Genomic DNA, 18231 nt, shown 5'->3' on the forward strand with positions numbered 1-18231 from the left:
GCTGGAAGGCACTGGTCTTTGAGCACAGGTCCCACTAAAGGGCATTCAGCCCTCACATGGCCCTCCTGGATTCTGTTTGGCCAGACACGTGTACATTAATAGCCTGCTGGAGGTCATTTTGCAGGATTCTGGCAGTGCTCTTCTTGTTCTTCTTTGCTGGGTAGACACTGTCCATCTCTTCATGTAACAGCCCACCTCCTGGTTTATTCTCCACACTCTTGTACTGTGCTGGGAGACACAGCAAATCTTTTTTGTGATGGCAGGCCTGGATGTGTTTAATTTAGGAAAAACTGAATAAGCTGCTGACATTTGTCTTGTTTTTGCCTCTCCAGTGTATGCATTGTCATTTTCTTTTGCACCAAAGCAGGTGTAAAGGATTCAAAATGGTATGTGCTTCCTAACTGGACAGACTATGTAAACACATCCTGATTTAAATGTGAATAAATGGGATTCTTGAGTTATGTTTTTATGTAATGTAAAATTTTCAGCATAACTTGAAACCATGTTTTGTTTCATATGTCACCATGCAAGTGTCATCAATGTGTGACGTTTCATAAGGCAGGAAGGCCCTCTGGAAAACATGTTGCCCAACCCTGGACTAGAGGCACGAGTAATGCATTGAATAGAGATATATGTAGGATATTTGAGTGTTATTACTGCAGCAATAATAAGAACTAATAACTTGTTAAGGGGTGTTTCAATAGTGCAGGGGTTTATGTACTTGGCTAACAAACAAAAAGTCTCCAGTTTGATCCTGGGAGGAGACACAAATCCTTTGGAAGATATGATGGGACCTGATTATTCAAGACTTTGTATGTAAGGAGAAGGACTTTAAATTCAATGATAGATTCAACAGTGAACCACTAAAGATAAACTAATCTTCGTCTTTCGGATGCTTCCGCTAGGGGTCGTCAAAGCTCCATCTCTACCTAAGCCTAGCATCCTCTTCTGTCGCGCAAGACCTTCTGGAGGCCCTGCTTCCCTACATCCATGAATCTTCTCTGTGATCTTTTTCATTTCTTCGTGCCTTCTGGGTCCATCTTCAAAATCCCTTTTTCAAAATATCCACCATTGCTCCTGTACACATGTCCAAGCTATCTCAGCCTTGCCTATCTAACTTTGTCTCCAAAATGCTCAACCTGAACTGTTCCTCTGATATACTCATTTCTAATTTTGTCTCTCTGTCAAGAAATAAGAAAATCTAGTATAGAAGAAACATGATCTATCTTTCTTAACCCTGTTAGTACTCTCGCTGCAGCGTTTTGGATTAAGGGGAACATCAGTGCATCACTGAAGTCACAGTGCATTGATTTGCTTAGCGTGTAATGCCTTTAAATATCCACAAAGGGGCAGAGTGGACCAGTTTAACTAAACAACAGCCGGGCTAACGATTAGAGATGGGGGTTGAATAGATAGAGAGCATACAGAAAGGACGGAGAGGGTTGCAAAAGTCAATGAACAGACAGTGGGATTGTCCACTTCATTCGGTGAAAAGCAATTATGTCCCAGGCTCACAAGTGAGCAGAAACAGGTCCATTTGTAGCTATTTTTAACTCCCTGACGCCTCTGAGCCCTACAGTATTGTTTAATCATTCCAAAGTATTGAGTGTGCCCACTTTGGCCAATTAGGCCAAAACCCCCCAGTCTGTGTCACAGTCAAACTGGATAAACGACACGCGAGCGCAGTCTCATAAAGTAACCGCTTATTTAAACCAGCTAAAAGTCGTGTCCTGGATTGTTATCCCAACCTAGAAACCCCCCAAAGAATCCAAACAATGCGTTGTCTAATTGGGTGAAGGGTTGAGGGAAATCTGTCTGATTAGCCTTCTCCAACAGACGGGGATTAAGCTTTTGGTCTGTAATTATTATAAAGCATACGTCAGCAGACATCCACCCATTTCAGTGGAGCAGAGGGATCCTGCGAGGTGACTGTGCTCTCTCTCAGGCCAAGTCAGACGCGAGGACCCAAGAATAGGAGCAGTACTGGAGCAGGAACAGGAATATCCTCCTGAGTCAGTGCCACGACGCTGACAAACCACGCTCCCCGGCAGAGCTGCCTCTGCTCCGATAATCAGCATCCTATGCTATTCTGCTCAAGATGGCGGTGCAGGCAGCGGAGAAGGACGGAGTAGTGAGTATTTTGAAGGTTTTCGGGGAACCGATCCGGGGTTACGTGTGTTGGTATTTATTTTCTGTGCATGGGGGCCTGTTAGTTGCGATTTAAGCGCACCGTTAGGTCGATTATCCGGCGCTTATTGTAAATGCGGAGCGCCGGGCGCAGCGCATTCAGAGCGTAGGGCGACTCCTCTTTCATCTGTGGCCGGGGAGGAAATTGGGAAATCCAATACGCTGTGGTGAAATGCACCGGCGGTGTGTGCTCTTCTAGGCCACCCAGCCGGTGCGCATTTCCATCGTAGTGCAAGATGGTGCCAAATGTGGGGCTCATTTATAATAACTCATGGCTCCCGGCAGGAACGCTGATAACAACATGACAGGTCTGCTGCCACCTCGTCATTGTTGTTGCACGCCGCGTACGAGGCCACACTCTTGTGCATATATTGAATGATAGGCCTGTAGCCTCTTGTTGTGCCTTTAACCTCAGCCATGCAAGTTGTATATCCTACCTGACAGCGCGATAAATGATACTTTGCATCCTGTGTCTTTTGTCACTGGTGTTGAAGAATGTGGAAGAAGACCACCTGAATGACTCGCTGGGGAACCCCGGCCTCATCTCACCTGACAAGGAGGATTTATCACGCCTCCTGGTATGAACTATTTAAACGATTTCCCGAGTGTCCTTGTTTGATGCTCGCTCCTGGCTGTGCGTAATAAATTCAATGTGTGCAATGCGTAGACGGTGCCATTCAGCGGGCGCATCCGGGGGGGCATGCGGCCGGGGAAGAAGATAATAGTGATGGGCATCGTGGACCTGGAGCCAGACAGGTAACATAACACCTCACAAAGGCATGCATGCACACACTCTTTATCTGGAGCCATGTTTTTATCTCTGCATATTTAAAACATTCTGATTTACGTCTGCACAGTACACATTCTTTGCTAAAGGATGTTAGAGATGGGATGTTTTGGTTTTTTTTTTTTTTTTGTTCTTAGGCTAGTCAGACTTGCACAGCCACTCGAGGACACACTGAGTAATGCGTAGGCAGCCAGAAAGAACAGTGGCTCCTTAAGTATGCAGAGACAGGGCGTTCCCTCACCAGCAGGGAGAAAAAGGGGGGGATTTTCTTTTTTTTTAAATTTTTTAAAAAAAGAGAGAGATCCAGTGAAGCAGATTTGTTTGGGTGTGTCCTTACCCTACATGGAAACTTGTGTCAAACTTGGAAGAAACCTCTCGATGACCTCATCTTGTTTAGTGCCTGCTGCTGGGAGGGTTTTCCATGCCAAAGTTCATGTGAATGTCCCAACAGACAGAACAGCTCCAAGGCCTAAACACAGTCTTTCTTTGTTGCGTCTCATTACTTAGAAACTTGATGCCTGTAACTGTGACCATAAACTTACACCAAGACGCATAACTGTGCAGCAGCAGCAGGGGAGGGTGGATAAACAGAACTAGCAGCAGGGATTATGCATAATTAACTCACAATTGGTGAGAATTGTTCTTACGCAGCAGAATTATGCATCTCATTTATCCCAGATTATCTGATGTGTGCTTTACCACTGCATCCTGCCTGAATACCCGATACCCCGGTTTTGTTTTTTGTTTTTTTTCCATACCCTCAGCTTTGATGTCAGCCTGACCTGCGGACGTGATTCAGAGAAAGGGGAGCCTCCATTTGATGTGGCCCTGAAACTCACGGCTCGTTTCACTGACCGTCAGTTCCTTCGCAGCGCTCGGGTTTCTGGGAAATGGACAGAGGAGGAGGCGTCCACTGTGTATTTTCCCTTCATCCCTGATCAGCCTTTTAGGGTAAAAAAATCCCTTTTCTCACATCAAATAATTCTGGGTAATCCCCAGCAGTCGACTGTAGCAGAGATATTTTCAGAATTAGTTATGTGAGATTATCTGCGCAGCATGATAATGGAACACAAACAGGAAATGTTGTCCATGCTTCATCATATTGTAATGTAAATACAGCCTGTACCCCATATAGTGGCCTGTTTACTGCGTTAGGACCACATCAGCTGTTGTGGTGTGCTGAATGAGTTGGAGTTGGAGGGTGGAGGGGGTTGAGCAGCAGGGCATATGCATGATGAGTAATCTCATAACACCCGAGGACTTGTTAGCTCTTTAATGTCATATTCTGCTCCAATAAGTCTGCACATGAATAACGCACATGGTGTACAGCTAAAAATATACAATAGTGGCAATGGAGCGAAGAACAAAGCATGAAGTTTCTCGAGATGTTTTCAGGACACTGAATGAAGTTGTTCTTTCTCCAGTGTAGCCGAAGGTCTGTTTAAAGTGCCAAGTTCACGACACCCACACGTCACCGTGAAATGCACCATAACATTTGCTGCAGTGTTGGCAGCTCTGTGAAATCCATATAGAGGTTATACTTGAGGAGCTGGAGGCTAAAAGACGGCAAATGCCCAAAGCAACTGGGTCGGTAATTTGTGTACTTGTAACCATCTCTATTGCGTAATGTCTCGAAATGTTCAGGACTCTAGTGCATGTGTACAAATTTAGTAAAAATTTATTTTGGCACTGATTGCTGGAGCTATTTTTATTTATCTTGCATAGTGATTGTGACGTGATCTGCTTGAGAAGGAGGTCCAAAGTCTCTTACAGGTGCGCACTGCAGCTGAGTTTGGTTCACTGTCAAAACCAGTGCATATGATTAATCTCCTTTGCAAACTTAAACAATTCAGTAACCCCTTGCTATCCTTTTGATGGGGTACATTATAGTCCTGGAAGAGACCACTCCACCATAAGTTTATGGATTTACAGTGATCCTTACTTCTAAGGAGACACACACAATGTGAGCAAAACTATTCCAACATCATAACAGAGCCACTGGATCCCCTAATTGCTGGGGTCAAAGTAAAGTAAAGTAAAGTGTGCGTGTTAGTCCCCATAGAGAAATAGTTCCTCTGCATTTAACCCATTCACCCAGTGAAGCAGTGGGCAGCCGCCAGTGCAGCGCCCGGGGAGCAGTGTGTAGGGACGGTACCTTGCTCAGGGGTACCTCAGGGTAGCCGTTCAGTGGAGTCGAACCCCCGACCTTCCGATCATGGGGCTACCACTCTGCCCCAGTCAAGGGTTTTTGCTTAGTGTGTTTTCCAGTCTGATATCTTTAAAACTCAGCTGTGGATGCATGAGAATTTTTACAAAGAGAAACTCTTTCTGTTTTTTAAGAATGCGAAATATGCATATGCAGACACAACAACTTAAGTTATTTTTAGAGGTGAACCCTGCATCTGGTTGTTGAATGTCAGCTCTCTGATAAAGTGTCATTGTTTGTGGTTGCAGCGTGACTGAGCAGGTCGGCACAGTCATGACTCTGTCGAAAGCTGGAGGCTGGAGATTAAGTCTGCCATGCAGAATGTTTAAAACAAACTCCCTCCTGAATCCAGGGGCATGTGGAGAGACACATGATGTGCTGTGGTCTCAGAGCAGGATGGTTTGTTTCTGCTGCTTCATCTAAAACATTCTGCCTTGAGTTGTTTGACGGTTTCTTTTTTTTTTTTAAATTCCCCCCCACTGGCATAAACCACGCGGAGGTGTTTATGCAGTTACATTTTTGTTGTCGGTTTGTTAGGATTCAGTGTGTACACGTACAAACAAGAGAAGAAAATGAGAGCGAGGCTTAGCTCTAGCCTACTTATTCAATAACGTTTTGGGAGCTTTAAATGTTTTAACATCAACTAAAATAGCTGATAGTCATCCTCAGTGTAAGGGGTCATTTGGTCTTTCTCTTTACAAGCGGTTGTCTTTATCATGCACCCTAACCAAGGAAGAAAAAATGACAGATTAGCTTGGGTAAAAGACCGAAAGTTGAGGCACACAACGATGTGTGCCGCTGGTAAAGTTTCTGAGCTGCCTTTCCTCATAACAAGCATCCGTCAACGTTTTCTCCATTTAAAGCAATGCAATATCAGGGATTGTAACATCTAGTCCTTTACTGAATCTATTTTGTAATTATTTACTCAAATTGAAACTGCACAAATAATATTTTTATATTAACGAGCAGAGAAAGAAATGGTTGTATAAAGTGAGATGCGTCCCTTCAGCTCATGAGGTGATTGTGTGTAACTCTGACACAGCTTTTTCCACCCACCCAATTTCTTCTGCTTATTGTGACTGTATGGAATGAGTGTGTTCAGTCTCTACTTGTCATGAAGTCAAAAGCGGTTAAAGTGCGGTATTTTCTTTCCACCTTTTGCCTAACTGTCTTTTTCTCCATGTCTTTCTTCCTTCTGCAGATTGAGATCCACTGCGAGCACCAGAGGTTCCGGATATTCGTGGATGGACACCAGCTCTTTGACTTTTATCACAAAGTAAAATCTTTGCCCTCTATCGACACAGTACGAATACAAGGAGACCTACAGATTACCAAGCTTGGTTAACTTGCCCTCTGACCAATTCCCGCTCCGCAAGTCGTGTGTGAAGCAAGGACTTGATCACACATGACCACACACACATGCGCCTGTTACATCATCATCCATAGCCCATCGTACAGCACTGCATCAGCATAGTAACTGGATCAAAGTTTTTCTGCTTTGCTGTTTCTTCTTCTTCCTCTTCTTTATGTTGAACCAGGATCTGATGTGATGGTGCTTTGTGGGTGAATGTGTTTGATCCATTTTTCAGGTATTTTTCCCTTGTAGCCCCAGTTTTTAGATCAGCGAACTTGTAGCTTATTTATAGGACATTCCACTTTTATGTCGAATCCTTTAGGGAATTTGAGATGGAGGCAGGTGTGGAGGTTTGAAAAAACCAGTTAGATAAAAATATCTGACAATTAGCAGCTAAAGTGAAAGTTAAGTGTTGCTCATGGATAGAACAAAATCAAAAACTTAAACTCAATTCAACTCACTTTGTTTAAACATACAAGCGTCCTCTTAAATCTTTTGCTGACCAAGCAACGTGAACAAATGTGCAGTAAAACTCAGACAGGCCAGAGCAGTGTTCCCAAATCAGGCGGATACATGATGTTATGCGAGATGCAACTGGTTTCAATTCAAATATACCTGGACATATATGTATATTTGATATGCTTTAGTTAGATTGAGCTCAGCACAGCTGGATGTGTAACTATTTCAAAAACTCATCTGAGCACAACACAAGACAGCATAGCGGCCTGTTTTCTCTCTGCTGATGTATATCCAACTCTGCTGGCACTCCTCTGCATCCCTTGGGTTTATTCCAGTTGTCATGGTAACACGTCGCAGCCTCATTGACCTAAATACTCAAAAATGAGGATTATATCATGACAAGATGTAGCATCCCATGCTTAACACAGCGTGTCTGGGTAGTTTGCACTTTTCTTTTTTTACTTCTTTTTTTTTTAACTACAGCCACTCTCCTGTCAGTAGATTGCGCTATAGAGGCAGTAGAGCTGCAGAGAAATGTTATTTAAAATTTGACTTCTGCTCCTTTTTTCTTTTGCAAGCCTCATCAGAGTTGAACACTAAAATAAGATAGAAGTTTTACTCCTTATATGAAGAAGAAACCGTGCTGTCATCGAGGTCACAGGTTCAGCCGGGTGCAGGTTCAGTCACACATTTTGGAGTCAGGGGTCAGATCCTGGGGGTACTTTGAATGTATAGGGTTGATGTTTTTTTGTTTATCTTTTTTTTTTTTTTTTTTTTTTTTTTTTTCTTTAATAGTAGCATAGAAGATATAGTGATGCACAGATTAATTTCTCAATGTCACAGTTTTTGGTGGTATGGCTGGTGCTGTTTTAGTCCATTATAGGTCTTGTGTGTCTCATGGCTTTTTAAAAAAAGAAAAAGGTTTTCCTGAATCATTCCTCATCGGCATCTTGCCCACACTGATGCAGTCTCATCCTTTCCTAGCGCTGCAGGCTGTGTTTTAGAAGTGTAACTAACACAAATGTCTGGTCTCTTATGCGTTGTTTTCTTTATGACAGTTTCCTTCACTGGGGCAGGGAGCAAGTTCTAAAAAATATAGAGAAGAGATCTTCAAGTTAAACCCACAAGTATTGTGTGTATGAAATCTTAAGGTGCTCTGTTTACACTCTTCCAGTATCAACGTTGATTATGCGTTATCAGGTTTTTGGGGTTTTTTTGGGTTTTTTTTCCATACTCTAGAAAGATGTAAAAACTCACTGCAGACATTAAAAGGTACTTCTTTTTTTTTTCTGTTTATGCATTTGTGTTTTTTGGCACAACTTCACCTACTTCTAATATGCAGGTAGGAGAAGGAAAAGTCTGAGGAAGACAAAGCTCTTGCAAAAAGCTGGCCAGATTTGTTCTAGACAAATGGCTTAGGGCAGCAATAAAGTTTCTTTGTTGCTGAAGCCTTGACCTCTTTAAAGGGTTTTATAAGAAAAATGATTTAAGTTTAAGTTATGTTCATGGGTCAGTTATTAGCCTGAATATATTTGCCAAGTTGTGAAAAATCCCTTTTGTGTGTAATTAAAATTGTATTTATTAAAAGTTGGTAAACGGTTATTACCAGTCCCACTTTTAGAAATGTTAATAAATCATTAAAGTTTCCTGGGTTTCTAAAGATGCATTAAAGCTGAAATTATAAACGTTGATAAGCTGTTCATGAATAATAGATACACTCTGGTGCAGATGCCCTGCAGCTGTTTCCCAGACACTTAAAAGAACAAGGCACGTGTCATTTCACATGAAGGGTTAGCCAAGGGGGTTTTTCACAACTGAAACGTTTCCTGAAACTGCTCATAAATGTGATTTGTTACACATTTATAACACGTTAGGGGGTGTAACAGAAACCAAAGTCATGATACAAATAGTACATTTTGAAGGTCATTCAGGTACAGAAGTATCATGCATCACAATAATGGAAAAATGGAATGGTGTACGCTGTTTTTCTAGAATTATTACATTGTTAGAAATCATTGAACTATTCAATAGAAATTCACAGAATAAATGATCGCAACTTGTAAATGTTGGAAAGCGGCGCTGCTGGTTCTGTTTATGACAGTAAAACCTAAACCAGGTTTCATGAGCCTGTTTGATCCCTTTTGAGGACTTTTTTTTAGCAGTTTGACACTGAAGAAGTGAACAGCAGTTGCCTGCACAAAACTGCTCAGACATTTTGACATTTTCACCCTCACATATTCTGTGTTTATCATAAGCCAATGATGGTTTTTGGATTGAATTTTTGCTGCTGTAAAATTGGAGTAAGCCATGAATGAGGCTTCCTTTGTGGGCAAACTCTAAGGAAACTTCTTCATTACCTGTGGGCAGCGTTTGTCAAAATGCAGAAAGGCTGCTTTCTATACATGCATGAGTATTTGCTAGTTCCTTTGATATAGCAATAACATCGCTGCTCCTAGAGCTGACTCTAAGCTTCTTTTTGCCTGGTTGGTCAGACAGCGTCTTCCTGAGTTCCTCGTTTTACCCAAATTTATTCTGGACACAAACGAGCGTGGTACTGAGAATTGCAGTGTAACGGATAGGTGTGTGTGAATCATTCTTACTTTAGTATTACAAGGGCAAATGTGTCCAAATAACATGTAATTATGCTGATTGGGCATGTTGTTGGATGCTATTGGTATTCTGGTGACCATATTTAGTAACAGTTTACTGTAATAATGTTGATATAGTCCATGGAAGTATGTTTGAGTGATGTAAAAACAAGATGTGTGTTGAAGGGTGATGCAGGTTCATGTTTTGGGTCTTCAGTTTACTGTGTTGACAGCAGCAGGAGGTACGGGGGAGGGAGAGGAACAATTCAAGGCTTCCTGTGCTCATTCCAGGGAGCTCTTTATATGTGTGCAGAGCTGAGCTGGGAGTCTGTTTGGCTCAGCATAGTGTACACTTGAACTCTGCCATTAGCAAATTGTTTCTGGAACTGCTGTGTTTTTTTCCAGCTGAGCGCAGTTTGTTTTCCTCTAGGTTTTTAGATGTGGTGCAGGTACAGGATAAGCTTGTGGGGTACTTACCTATTTTGTACTGTTGCACTTTAAAAAAATTGCAAAACTCACAGCGAGAAGAAAACAGTTAAAGCATTTTTACTGTTAAATATGCAGGCCTCTTTTTCTGATCTCCTAATGATCCCACATCTTTTGAAGAACAACCTTGGGAAATCATAATTTATTGCTCTTTGTAACTCTTATTTTATTTTCTCTGCAACACTTTAAAAATGTAACTGAAAAGCTGAATGTCATTTTCTGGCTGATTGTAATCTAATGGTAACCCAGGTGAAATTACTGTCCACAATCACCCCAGTTATTTAGGACCTGCCCTTTTATACCCATTCAGTGAAGTAAATCTTTACACTCTTCCTACCCTTAAAATCCAGCAAGTCTGATGTAAGAGAAGGAGTGTTTGTTTTTGTTTTTTACCCATGTCTGTCTGTTTGTTACCCTCCTTTCGGACTTTGGATGTACGTGGACTCAGGGTTTTTATTTTTGAAGAAAACACATGAAAGCATTTGTTGTGCATGTAAGCTAGTACCTGGCAATTTGGAAAGACGACAGATTGACGTACCAACTATGTATTGCCAGTTTCTGTTTCAGTCAAGCATGTGGTTTTATTTCTTTTTGCCATCTATCCACTGTCTGTTCTTTTGGGCTGTATTTTTTTATGGCCTAATGTGGACTCGAGTATTGAATTAAAATCATTTCCCCATGAGTTTCACCAGGTTAAAGAGCGGTTTTCTAAAAGGTGCTAAAATGACTTCATGGTGTTCATTGAATAGAAGTAGGCTGATGTGTTGCTGATGTGTTTGTGCGGTTGATCATGTTATCATTTGTATTTATTACACCATAACCAGCAGCTTTGTGTGTGGTAAAGATATCCTGACTGTATAGCTAACGTTTTGCTGTTTATATGAAGGCGCGTTGAAAAGCTGAGTCTTTTATAATAATGAAAGTGTTTTCTTTGGCTCTGGGTTCTGATGTGTACAAATATTACAAATGATATGGAAAAAGAGTATTGTCTTAAACTGCAACCTTTCCCATTTCCAGATGCTTTTCTTTTAACTGCACAACAGTTTCCTGTCATTGTTTTCAAGGATGTACTGAGTCGGAGGATCACTCGTGTGCCGGCTGCAGTAACTTTGATCTCCCTGATACTCTTTCATCTCACGCATCATGTTGGCTGTTTGATCTGCTGAAAACAGGAGCACTTGTAATTACCACATGATGTCACATTCCCGAAATAAATAGAGTTGACTGTAAACTTTGTGAGAATGTGCACACGGCCAGTGTTTAGATGAACACAATACATGCTCCAAATGTTTTCCCCCCTCTATGCTTTTGTAAAAACAGCTCCTTTGCAAACCAATAAACTTCTTACGTTGAGTTTTTTCTTCTGATCACTTTTTGTGTTAAATAATTTTGAAGGTTATAGATGCATATCGATGAGGAGATTGATGATATATATTAGTCTCCTGTGTTTGTGTTTAGACCTGTCTTTCTCTTTCCCCTCACTCCAAAACCTGTTATGGCAGATAGATGTCTTCCTCTGGTTTTGCTTGAGGTATCTTTCTGTTAAAAGGGAATTCTTCCTCCCTGCTCCTCCTCTAAAACATTCTGAGTTTGGTGATTTCAAGGAGAACGGTACTTGTCTGACTGCATTGTGCCTAGTGTAAAGTTTGGTGGAGGGGGGATTATGGTGTGGGGTTGTTTCTCAGGCGATGGGCCCCTTCGATCCAGTGAAAGGAACTCTTAATGCTTCAGCATACCAAATCATTTTGGACAATTTCATGATCCCAACTTTGTGGGAACAGTTGGGTGAAGACCCCTTCCTGTTTCAATATGACTCCGTACCAGTCATGGATGAGCAAGTTTGGTGTGGAAAAATCTGACCGGCCGGCACGGAGTCCTGACCTCAATCTGACCGAATGCTTTTGGGATGAATCAGAGTGGAGACTGTGAGCCAGGCCTTATCATCCAACATCAGTGTCTGACCTCACAAATTCTGATACACTTGTAAACTTTGTGGAAAGCCTTCCCATAAGAGTTGAAGCTGTTATAGCTACAGTTCATATATGTGTGAAGTGAATACGTGGTCATCTTGGCCACGTCTACATGTCAAGCTGCATCCACTGCAGTTTCACTTCATATTTCTCACATCGTATATTTTAAATTTCCACTAGGATATGTATGTTCATAATGGAATTCTCCCAATGAGTCAGAAATGCAAGGACAAAAACAGACAATCAACAGATAATTTGGTATATTTCTATTCCTGATCCCTGATAAAAAAAAAAAAAAAAAGAGGTTCTTTCATGTTTAAGAGAAGCACCTGAATTCTCAGAAGAAATGATTCTTCCTCTTTCATCTTTCAGCTCACAGCCGGAGAAGAGTCCCAACTCAGAGGCTCAGCAGAGGCAAGATCAATTATTTCTGCACATGAAAGAGGGAGAAGAGGAGCTCACATTAATGCTGGGTCCTTTCCCTCCAGCACAAAATCTTTATACTGAAACAGAAGGACTTACCATCTGTCAGGCCCCTTCATCAGACTGCTCTGCTTCTGCACATGTAAATAAAGAATAAGAAGATGAAGGCATGCCATGGAGCCTCCAGTCAGGTCGCTGGTGTCTCTGAAGAGTACTTGGCAGCATGTGCAACATCCATGAAAAATATCTAATCATTTACAATCTCACACTGAGATAAACTTCTGCTGTGTTTGCTGTGCTTGTTTTAAAGAGGATGTTGACCTCATAATACATGCGAACATGACAAATCATTCAGGCAGACATAACAAGTGTTTGATCCGAGTGTGCCCCTGTGTGTTCATCAAAGAATCCATACAGGAGAGAAACTGCACTGTTGCCTCACTTGATGCAGAACAGCAGCAATTCAAGATATTACCTGAGATATTGTAGAGATAAAAAAGTAAACAGCTCATTTACGGTCCACTGTGCAAAGGTCAAAGAGAGATCATGTCTTCAGCTCGGTGTGCCAGGGAGCCAAGAGTGCCTGCTTCTTCTGACAACCGACCTTATTGTGCTCAGTTTTTTAATTAATGCTAATGGAGAATATTTCTTCCTAGCTACTGCATGTTTTTCAGTTATGATAAAACAGCTCAACAGTTCAGATTATTTCCTTTGCGACTATCTACAGTGACCAGCAGAGGTTTAGCAGTCTTTCAGTCACTAAGTCCCCAGGGCTGAGGGCACAAATTAAAAAAGGTCTGGACCACCACCATGGTTCAGCGCCTCAGTAATGTATGGAGGGGAAAAGAGCTCCACCTAGAAAGAACCATTTGTGGTTGTTCACTCAGAATCTATTCCTGAAGCCTGCAGAGCTCAGCATTTTTCTGAATCCTGTTTTCTGCCTCACACATCCATCGCCTCCCTCCTTTTCTGCACCTTGCACATTTTTTAGCAGTTTTGCTCAGAGCTGAGGGTGAAGTTGCACTGTGATGATAACTGCCCCAAGTTAGAGGAAGAGACAACAGTGTTTCTAGATTGCAGCACCCTTAGCTAGCAGACTTTGTGATATTCATATCACTGATGCACAACTGGTGCATTTTTTCCATTAATGATTAAAAACTTTTCACCCACTTTTCAGTGAAGCACTTTTGATGTAGTTGGATATTTTTAGGCTGCTTTGCAGAAGATGCAGCATTTTTAATATCCACCTGCAGAGTTTTCAAGTCAGGTCACTCCAAAATATCCTGCTTGTGTTCCTTAAAGTAGATCATGGTGCTTTTTTTTTAAATTTGCAAAATCATACACAACGTACTCAATTGAAAACTGATACAGTTTTGTGTTTCGTTTATATCACAGATGCTACATTAGACATGGTTATTTTGTCTCTTAACCATTTAAAAAATTATGGGACATATTTTTCCAACAGAATTGAGAAGATGGCATTGTGAATTTTGATTCCTTTGCATGTAGCAGCTGTCTTTGGAGAAACTGTTAATTCACTTCACTGGATTGTGTTGATATGGTTTTAAGGAAATGCTTGAGACTTGAGATAAAAATGGATGCATATATTTAAGAGATGCTGTTCATGTTTTTAAGACCTAAAGTGCACTGGTTAAACTATTTTTTCATGTTACTTCATGACACAACTATGTCAAAAGGACATCTACTCATCCATCTATCCATATCTTGCTACTTATCTGGGTTTGGGTTGCAGGGACAGAAGGTCCAAGCAGAAACATAAAGACCTTACTCGCATCTCCTTCTTCCAGCTGTGTGTAAATGAAGTGGAAAATATAATTACCCAGAGGAGATGGAGAGATTCACCCACAGGTTACAGAGAAGCAGGTGGATCAAAACATCAGTCCATACATGGGAGCCTGTACTTTAAACAGTGTTGAAAGGAAAAATCTCAAATTACATCACTGACAACACGGCTGATGTATTGAAGTGATGCTTCTTTTTCTTCATTATAACACTGAAGCCTTTGTGAAGCTGAAACAGTAACCGGAGTGAGAAAAGTCTCGTTTGTGTAAAAATTTAAAAATGAACTCTTTACAAAAGCTCAAACAAGTTATTTCATTACATGTGCCTTAGCATGTCTGACACTCAGCACTGCATAACTGAACTGTATTGAAAGTGAACATTCCCACAAGATTTAACATGTTTTGCATAAAATACAAGCTGCATCAGAAAAACAATGCAATTTTAAATGTATCCAGTTTAAATTTCAATAATTTTCCGCTTCATTGCCAGGACATAAAATATCCCAAATGACCTCACCTAATGACATTACTCACCCACTCCATCCTCCCCTCTTTTTTCTCTCAATTACCTCCTATAAGGTCTGTGTGTAAGGAAAATAAGTAATACTGTCGCAGTGAAGTTGTAATATGCACTCATGCCAGTAGCAGTTTATGAAGAAATAAAATTAATACTGATTAGAACTGAGTTCAGCTTAGTAGTTTGAGCCTCCACACCAGTCTCAGTTTTTCATGTGACCCACTGGGAAAATGAATAGTCCACCCTGGTATGGTTTGCAGACAGTGAATATTTGTTATTAATCTCGTACACCGTATAAATGCCTCACATTTTAATCAGGCTTCTTGTAGAAACAAGATGCTGCTGCGTCTCTGCTCACATTGAGAGGCAGAGGTTGAGGTTGTGTGTGAGAAATATATTACTATGAATTACTAGGCTAACAATTACACCAAACTGCATTGCCTCTGTGCTGACCGATGGTGCTCAGTGGCTTTTGCTCCTTGCTTTTAAATCAGATGTCACTCTCAAGATAAACACAAGCTACAGCAGCAAGCAGTCTTAGCTGAGGAAACAAAGATACATTTCCTCATTTAATATAAAATATTGTGGTGATGTTATGTTATATTAGGCAGGCAGCTGCCCAAATTACACTGTGACAATCAAAAGTATATCTATTTTGAACGCCTCAGCTGGAAAAAATTCAAAATGGTTTATAAAGTTGGCCACAGGTCTGTATGTAAATGGGAGTTAAAACATTACTTCATATTTGGATATGTATGATGTTAGTGTTTCTAAAATACTTAAAAATGTCTTTATTAATAAAGTAAACTAAAAATAGACATTATTAAATTTTATACTTTTAACTACTGACTTGAACATAATATGAAATAATGTGTTTCCACTGTGGGAATGATGGATCCAATGACAAATAACTTCCAGATTAGTAAAGTTATATTTTTATTTTTTCTAGTTTTCCATTTCTATTTAGATGATTTATATTCATATTTAAGATGAACAGGATCATAAAAAAAACACCACTGCAAGTGTAACAAAAATATGTTGAAATCAAATGGTATGTTATGTGAAATCAATATGAAACAATGACACATGCATTTTATCCAATTTTTTTATTTTATTTAATTTTTCCCAATTGTCCAAATTAGTCTTTGATTGACTTATCAGCGGTTGGTTTAAAAAAAAAAAAGCCCCAAAAATCCCCTATGAGCAAGCACTTGGCGACGGTGGGGAGGAAAAACTCCCTTTTAACGGGGAGAAACCTCCGACAGAACCAGGCTCAGGAAGGGGTGGCCATCTGTCGCTGCCGAGTGGGCTTAAAATGTTCACTGTCCATCTTCCTTCTGACAGGAACTTCCTACAGACCAGGTATGAATGATGCCTGAGTGGACATACAAAACTCACAAGTTCCTGGCTCTCACGGCTCCTATGCAGAGGGTTAGTCGAAGAAGGAGGGGCATCGCGAGGGGCGTCGGGGGACGGGGGACTGTGCCTCACTGCCCTCCCCCTCTCCAAGAAACCCGTCTTCAACCGAGTCGAGAGAGCCGGGAACTTGTGAGGTGTGCATGTCCTGGTGAGCCTCCACCTGTTGTAGGTGGGTGCAGCCTCGACTGTACAGAGACAGACCAGACCAGCTGCACCACACAGACACTTCAAACCTCATCTGAAGACAAAAAACACATACATACATACATACATACATACATACATACATCTTACTTTTAAAAAAATAATAAAGTTAGGGTTCCTTTACAATGTCAGAAGGAGGGAGGCACTAAGGCACCGCCTTCCGCCCCTCGACACCCTCGCGGTGCCCCCTCCTTCTGACAGGAACTTAGGAACTTCCTACAGACCAGGTATGAATGATGCCTGAGTGGACATACAAAACTCACAAGTTCCTGGTTCTCACGGCTCCTATGCAGAGGGTTAGTCGAAGAAGGAGGGGCATCGCGAGGGGCGTCGGGGGACGGGGGACTGTGCCTCACTGCCCTCCCCCTCTCCAAGAAACCCGTCTTCAACCGAGTCGAGAGAGCCGGGAACTTGTGAGGTGTGCATGTCCTGGTGAGCCTCCACCACTTGTAGGTGGGTGCAGCCTCGACTGTACAGAGACAGACCAGACCAGCTGCACCACACAGACACTTCAAACCTCATCTGAGGACAAAAAACACACACACACATACATACATACATACATACATCTTACTTTTAAAAAAATAATAAAGTTAGGGTTCCTTTACAATGTCAGAAGGAGGGAGGCACTAAGGCACCGCCTTCCGCCCCTCGACGCCCTCGCGGTGCCCCCTCCTTCTGACAGGAACTTCCTACAGACCAGGTATGAATGATGCCTGAGTGGACATACAAAACTCACAAGTTCCTGGCTCTCACGGCTCCTATGCAGAGGGTTAGTCGAAGAAGGAGGGGCATCGCGAGGGGCATCGCGAGGGGCGTCGGGGGACGGGGGACTGTGCCTTAATGCCCTCCCCCTCTCCAAGAAACCCGTCTTCAACCGAGTCGAGAGAGCCGGGAACTTGTGAGGTGTGCATGTCCTGGTGAGCCTCCACCTGTTGTAGGTGGGTGCAGCCTCGACTGTACAGAGACAGACCAGACCAGCTGCACCACACAGACACTTCAAACCTCATCTGAGGACAAAAAACACATACATACATACATACATACATACATACATACATACATACATACATACATCTTACTTTTAAAAAAATTAATAAAGTTAGGGTTCCTTTACAATGTCAGAAGGAGGGAGGCACTAAGGCACCGCCTTCCGCCCCTCGACGCCCTCGCGGTGCCCCCTCCTTCTGACAGGAACTTCCTACAGACAAGGTATGAATGATGCCTGAGTGGACATACAAAACTCACAAGTTCCTGGCTCTCACGGCTCCTATGCAGAGGGTTAGTCGAAGAAGGAGGGGCATCGCGAGGGGCGTCGGGGGACGGGGGACTGTGCCTCACTGCCCTCCCCCTCTCCAAGAAACCCGTCTTCAACCGAGTCGAGAGAGCCGGGAACTTGTGAGGTGTGCATGTCCTGGTGAGCCTCCACCTGTTGTAGGTGGGTGCAGCCTCGACTGTACAGAGACAGACCAGACCAGCTGCACCACACAGACACTTCAAACCTCATCTGAGGACAAAAAACACACACATACATACATACATACATACATACATCTTACTTTTAAAAGAATAATAAAGTTAGGGTTCCTTTACAATGTCAGAAGGAGGGAGGCACTAAGGCACTGCCTTCCGCCCCTCGACGCCCTCGCGGTGCCCCCTCCTTCTGACAGGAACTTCCTACAGACAAGGTATGAATGATGCCTGAGTGGACATACAAAACTCACAAGTTCCTGGCTCTCACGGCTCCTATGCAGAGGGTTAGTCGAAGAAGGAGGGGCATCGCGAGGGGCATCGCGAGGGGCGTCGGGGGACGGGGGACTGTGCCTTAA

The 18231-nt window shown here is 42.3% G+C and overlaps 1 protein-coding gene and 1 long non-coding RNA gene across 3 annotated transcripts; one reads left to right on the plus strand and one right to left on the minus strand.

Annotated features, from left to right (window-relative positions):
- The first annotated feature begins 1772 nt into the window (after positions 1–1772).
- Positions 1773–11420, plus strand: lgalslb (lectin, galactoside-binding-like b). Of its 2 annotated transcripts, XM_085477129.1 has the most exons (5): positions 1773–2131; positions 2682–2765; positions 2855–2943; positions 3739–3925; positions 6382–11420. In XM_085477129.1, the coding sequence occupies exons 1-5, from the start codon at positions 2099–2101 to the stop codon at positions 6523–6525; spliced, it is 537 nt and encodes a 178-aa protein (XP_085333255.1). In that variant the 5' UTR covers positions 1773–2098; the 3' UTR covers positions 6526–11420. The 2 variants fall into 2 exon arrangements, with proteins under 2 accessions (XP_085333255.1, XP_085333254.1); XM_085477128.1 differs by lacking the exon at positions 1773–2131 and having other exon boundaries at positions 2139–2765.
- Positions 11421–12267: 847 nt separating this feature from the next.
- LOC146695194 (uncharacterized) lies at positions 12268–15032 on the minus strand. The gene is made up of 3 exons (XR_014923457.1): positions 14301–15032; positions 12560–12594; positions 12268–12467 (listed from the first exon to the last, which is right to left on the minus strand). It is a non-coding gene; the product is annotated as an uncharacterized LOC146695194 (long non-coding RNA).
- Between the last annotated feature and the right edge of the window lie 3199 nt (positions 15033–18231).

This window comes from Copadichromis virginalis, linkage group LG13 (assembly GCF_057382275.1).
Source record: "Copadichromis virginalis isolate Kocher_CV1m ecotype Utaka linkage group LG13, C_Virginalis_male_GT1.1, whole genome shotgun sequence".
NCBI classification, from domain to species: Eukaryota; Metazoa; Chordata; class Actinopteri; order Cichliformes; family Cichlidae; genus Copadichromis; species Copadichromis virginalis.

What these genes read in the sequence shown, in the direction of transcription:
- lgalslb (XM_085477128.1), top strand. Translation starts at nt 2,640, where the DNA reads ATGATACTTTGCATCCTGTGTCTTTTGTCACTGGTGTTGAAGAATGTG. An exon ending in GTGGACCTGGAGCCAGACAG is followed by an intron (nt 2,944 to 3,738) that starts GTAACATAACAC and finishes CCATACCCTCAG; the next exon opens with CTTTGATGTCAGCCTGACCT. An exon ending in TCCCTGATCAGCCTTTTAGG is followed by an intron (nt 3,926 to 6,381) that starts GTAAAAAAATCC and finishes TTCCTTCTGCAG; the next exon opens with ATTGAGATCCACTGCGAGCA.